This window comes from Aegilops tauschii, chromosome 3, assembly GCF_002575655.3.
Source record: "Aegilops tauschii subsp. strangulata cultivar AL8/78 chromosome 3, Aet v6.0, whole genome shotgun sequence".
Taxonomy (NCBI): Eukaryota; Viridiplantae; Streptophyta; class Magnoliopsida; order Poales; family Poaceae; genus Aegilops; species Aegilops tauschii.
Window position 1 is genome coordinate 390,933,519 of NC_053037.3, and position 5,805 is coordinate 390,939,323.

General features: G+C 49.8%; 1 protein-coding gene across 1 annotated transcript; it reads left to right on the forward strand.

Annotated features, from left to right (window-relative positions):
* Window positions 1-2,932: 2,932 nt before the first annotated feature.
* On the forward strand, window positions 2,933-4,886 carry LOC109766413 (GATA transcription factor 9). The gene is made up of 2 exons (XM_020325176.4): window positions 2,933-3,386; window positions 3,869-4,886. The coding sequence occupies exons 1-2, from the start codon at window positions 3,102-3,104 to the stop codon at window positions 4,742-4,744; spliced, it is 1,161 nt and encodes a 386-aa protein (XP_020180765.1). The 5' UTR covers window positions 2,933-3,101; the 3' UTR covers window positions 4,745-4,886.
* Window positions 4,887-5,805: the final 919 nt, after the last annotated feature.

Sequence of the window (5,805 nt, forward strand, 5' to 3'; positions counted from 1 at the left end):
CTTTGCCTCAAAAGGATTGGGCTACCTTGCTACACTTTTGTTACTACTATGGTTACTTGCTCGTTACAAATTATCTTGCTATCAAACTACTCTGATACTTACAATTTTAGCACTTGCAGATATTACCTTACTGAAAACCACTTGTCATTTCCTTCTGCTCCTCGTTGGGTTTGGCACTCTTACTTATCGAAAAGAGCTACAGTTGATCCCCTATACTTGTGGGTCATCACACCCAAATCATCCCAAAGTCTTTACTTGGCACAAACTCTAATTGAAACACTAAAACACAATCATAACAGTAGCATAATTGTATATTTATTGAAAAAATAGAAAGGAAAACAAAAAACTAAAAGATAACTATTCGGTTGCCTCCCAACTAGCGCTATTGTTTTACGCCCCAAGCTAGGCATAATGCATAGTTTCAAGTGTTGTCATCTTTCTTCTTCTTTTCCATAGATGCGTTTTCATCAGGAGGTTTTTCAAATATAACATGAAACACATCATCCATACAAATTTTAGTATTAGCAAGTTGCCCGTCTCCAAACCCCCCTTGATTACCGGCTACAATCCAAGAATATTGGTGATTGACATCATTGATAACTTGTTGGATCATACTCAAAAGAGGAACTTCCTTTTTAAGGTTCTCATCAAAGATGCGATCATTACAAAGCAAATACCTTAATAAATAATCACTATTATAAAGGATCTCATCTATTACCGGTTTTTCACGGTTCATACCATAAAGTCAAAGAACTCCCTAGCTTCCTGCACTTTGTGATCAAACTCATTCATAAGGACAAGGGTAGCTATCTTTTTAGCTCTAGGATCTTTTGTAACAGGTAGTTCATAAAATAATATTTGCAAGGTAGGATGAGTGCGAATAAATCTTCTCAAGTTTAAGAACAAGTTTGGAAATAGTTTCTGCGTAAGTTTTAGTTCTTTTATAGGAGCATCATCACAAGTCAAATTTCCAACACAATTAAATAATTCTTGGATGACACTTTTTCCTATAACATTCCCTTGTCCCAAAAAAAAGTTTTAGCATCAAGTAGTGGAACTTCCAATTTTAGGAGTTCTACCATCATCCGTTTCTGCCATACCAAAATCACTCATGATGATAGTTTCAAAGCAAGCAAACAAGGAAACACACAAAAAGACAAACATAAAATATTTTTGTATTTTTTTAAAAACTTTTTAGAAGGGGGGGGGGATGAAAACGAGATGCAAATGCCAAAGAAAGTAAATGCAAGGAGATGAAAGTTTATGTGTAGGTACTTGATAGATGTTGATGATGTCTCCCCGTTAACGGCGCCAGAAATTCTTCCTAGTACCTGTGATCTGTGTTGGGATTTCTCCGAAAAGGAGAGGATGATGCAGTACAGTAGAGATAAGTATTTCCCTCTGTTATGAAACGAATGTTATCAATCCAGTAGGAGAACCAAGCTTGTTACAAGGCTGTCAGTTAACATTGGCACCCCCATTATCCTTACTAGCTCTAGCTCCATTTCCCCCGAGTCAAAACCATTTTTCTGAACAAAACTACTCTTGCCAACAATCTTCCCAGAAGTAAAGGCAGTCTCAGCACCGCCACCAGCAGAGGAATCCTTAGCTCCCTTTCCTTTCTCACCACCAGCTGAATCTAACACCCCACCTCCTGACTTAGAAGAACTTGGCAGCATCGAGGAGGCGCTCCGAACCACAACTGTTGTTGCATCAGATCATGAACCATCTTATTGTTTGATCCTAAATCATGAGCAACAGTCACCTGAGAAGAAATACATGTGTCCTCAATACCTCTCGGATCCTGAGAGATCTGATTAACAGACTGCGTAGCCCCCTGAACAAAGTAGACCCTTGAAGATCTTGGGACCCTGATTCTTATTAAATCCATCATCTCTATTCCTCTACTCAAAGCCTTCATCTATGAAATTAGGGTTCCTATATCTATCATCATCCAACTCCCTTCTCCTATACTAATAGTTATCTCTCAACGCTCTGTTTAATCGCCTAGTGCCATGAATACCACCATAGTTTCCTCCTCAGGGTTTGACGGCGGACAGTCAAGACCAACTTGCAGAAGTGGTATGTCGTCCAAGTACCCCAAAAGCCCTAGAAAGTGGAGACGCCCTTAATTTGCCAAATTACCTGCATTCCATGGATGAAAAGGCCTTGCAAGAGCAAGAGTTTGTATCCACCTAGCCTCCTATAACAACCTTTCACTTTCCATCAATTCATTTCATAACGGCCTGTTATTTCCTCTTGCTCACCGTTTCCCAAAGTTCAGTTCAGTTGAGTTGGCAAGTAAAACCGCCGCTGGTCTATCGGAGCAGTTTGCGAACCCTCCGAGCTAGTTTACGATTTGAACTCCTCTTTGTGAACTGCAAGCCTTCCCCGTACGGTGAAAAAAGGAAGCTTCGCAGCAGGTTCCAAGGAGACGGGCGCGGAGCGAACGGCAATCCCGATCACCCTGAACCAAACACTGAGAGAGAGAGAGAGAGAGAGAGAGAGAGAGAGAGAGAGAGAGAGAGAGAGAGAGAGAGAGAGAGAGAGAGAGAGAGAGAGAATTACCACCACGTGACCTGACGGCACCCCACAAAATGCACCTGCGTCGCCAGACGCGACGCGACGTGAAACTCCAGTCCAGCTGCGGGCGCCGCGGTTGTAGCCAGCAGTAGGTGCCTCGCAGGACGCGCGCAGCGCAGGCAGCGAAGAATATACTTGGCGGAGGCGAGGATAAACCGTAAAGCAGGTTGCTGGGATACGTTTTACTGCTGCTGATAATAACCGGCCGTGGCGTTTTACTGCTGGCTAGGCCGGGGGCGGGGCCGGAGGGTGGGGCGGGGCGGGGCACTGTTGGTGGTGCATGCCTCAGTGGCTCTCGCTGCCCTTGGCTTTATTTACTCCTTAAGAATCGTTCCCTACAGCTGACCTCTCCTCCTCCAGCTCCACGCCAATTAAACCCTACTACTACTGCTACCAGCACTGCTCTCGCCCCTCGCGTTATCTCCGCCCCCCTCGCGCAGCCCACGTACAAAACCAAACAAAAAAGCGCCGAGCAACGCAGATAGAGAATTGCGGTGCCCACCGCTCTCGCGGCGGCGATGGAGGCCACGGCGCCCGACTACTACGGCCGCGACAAGAAGGGCTCCGACCTCTTCGTCGTCGACGACCTCCTCTCGCTGCCGTGCGACGACGAGGAGGAGGAGGAGGAAGGGGTCGGCGAGGCGCCGTTCCTGCCGGCCAACGCCGCCGCCGTCATCGTCAAGCAGGAGGCCGGGTTCGGGAACGTGTCGGCCGACTCGTCCACCGTCACGGCCCTCGACAGCTGCAGCAACTCCTTCTCCGGCCTCGCCGACGGCGACTTCTCCGGCGGCCTCTGCGAGCCGGTAAATTCTCCGTCCTTCTGCACCTTTTTCGTATCGCATCATCAATTGTTCGTCGGAATTCTTCTCCGCTAATTAACTGAACGACTTTACGTTTTTTCCGTCCTTATTAATCTGTTCCATTTACACGAGGAAATTCCATGGAAAAATGCATATACTACGGATTATTTAAGAGTGATTTCACAATATATATTCCGCAATTAAACCACTCCAAAAAATATCCTCCACAATTACGCATGAATGCAGTTTTCTCTCGCAGAGAGAGTAACCGAAATAGGAAACAGCTGCCACGCGTAAATGGCACTGCACACTACCAAAAATAGCAGCTTTCGCGTTCAGCGCTAGCTGGACGCTTCCATATGCGCACAAGAATTCGAGTGGCTTTCCAAGTTTTTAGCTTAATAATTATAGAGTTGTCGAAACGAAGCAAACTCACACGCATGCATGAGCTGTTGCTAATCAAACTTGATGTGAATTGTGCGCAGTACGATCAGCTGGCGGAGCTGGAATGGCTGTCCAACTACATGGGCGAGGGCGAGGAGAGCTTCGCAACCGAGGACCTACACAAGCTGCAGCTCATCTCCGGCATCCCCTCCGGCGGCTTCCCCTCGGCGAACGGGCCGCCTGCTCCGGCGGCAACCGCTGCCACGGCGCAGCCCGGCGTGTTCCTGCCGGAGGGCCCCGTCCCCGCCAAGGCGCGTAGCAAGCGCTCCCGCGTTGCGCCGGGCAACTGGTCGTCCCGCCTGCTCGTTCTCCCGCAGGCCCCGGCCTCCCCGCCGTCCCCGGCGTCCATGGCCATCTCGCCGGCGGAGTCTGGCGTCTCAGCCCAGGCGTTCCATGTCAAGAAGCCTTCCAAGCCGGCCAAGAAGAAGGAGGTGCCGCCGCAGGCGCAGGCACAGGCTCAGGCTCAGTCAGTGAGCGCGCCCACAGCGCCCTCCGGCGTCACGGCGGCGGCCAACGAAGGTCGGCGGTGCCTGCACTGCGAGACGGACAAGACGCCGCAGTGGAGGACGGGGCCCATGGGCCCCAAGACGCTGTGCAACGCGTGCGGGGTGCGGTACAAGTCGGGCCGGCTGGTGCCGGAGTACCGCCCGGCCGCGAGCCCGACGTTCGTGATGTCGAGGCATTCCAATTCCCACCGCAAGGTGCTGGAGCTCCGCCGCCAGAGGGAGATGCACCACCACCACCAGCCGTCGCAGCTCCAGCAGCACGCCGTCGCCGGCGGCGTCGGAAGGATAATGCACATGGAGAGCCACCTGCTGTTCGACGGGCCGGCGGCGCCGCCCATCCTCGGCGGCGGCGACGACTTCTTGATCCACCACCGCCTAGGGACGACGGACTACCGGCAGCAACTCATCTAGACGAGTCGTCAGTCTATTAGAACTGATCAGTTTAGCTCAGGAATAATAATGAAAAGCAGCTAAAACCCCAAGAGCCGGAAATATCGGAAGAACTGCAAATGTTTGCTTATTACTAGGAGTTATATTTTCCCAGTTTTCTCTACCCCGTTTGGTTAGCCTGTGTGCTTTTTGTTGAGCTCGAAATTTTCGTGTCGATTTAGTTCATGATCCTCCCCACTTTCCCGCTTGATTAGTTCACTCCTAATTACCCCTCAGAAACTAATTCTAGGGAGTCGGGTCCTTTTATTTTCTTAGCATTTTGTAATACAAAATACTTTTCATTTCGACTTTTGCTTCTTTTTCTGCGCCTAGCTAGAATATGAAAACAAGTTTTTCGGCGAATTGTTCGATCGAGATAACTCCCATTCATGCAATCTCAAGTCCAGTAGATAGCTTTGGCATGGTATGAGTATGATGGTAAGCAAGGATGAATCTCGTGCCTCCTCCCTCCGCTCCGGCATGCACTTGCAGTTGCAGCAGCCATGCGTGCACTCATGTCACAGATGTTGTGTGCGCAACCGAACAAGCAAAGTAAACACAAGGAGGAGGAGGCGAGAGTGCCATTGCCCACCCACCATGGCTCCATCAGTCCGTCCGTCGGAACTCACACGTGATCATTAGTAGAATCTCGCGTGAAAAAAAGATGCCCTCTCAGTCGTTGGATCCAATCAGAGCGTCCTCCTTTGGTCCTGGCCTGTAGGTGTTGCCTGGTGGTGGTGGTGTTGGGGGTAACTAGGGTTCATCATTGCGCTGCTGCAGGCTGCACCTCGCGCGGGGTACCACCTCTCCGTGGAGAGGGTTTCCGGATAAGTGGGGTCATTCACAGCCCCTCGCTGCTGCAACCTTGCCTGGATTTGCCATTCCCAAGTGGCCAAGTGAAGCTTCGTTTTTACCTCGCCGTAACCAACACTGACCGTCGTCAGAGGTCAGAAGGGCAGCACAATGCCAGAAACTAAGCAGGCCACCGTACTCCAACGACGCTGGCTGGCGTATGCACTCATTTGTCTGTACTACTTATAGAG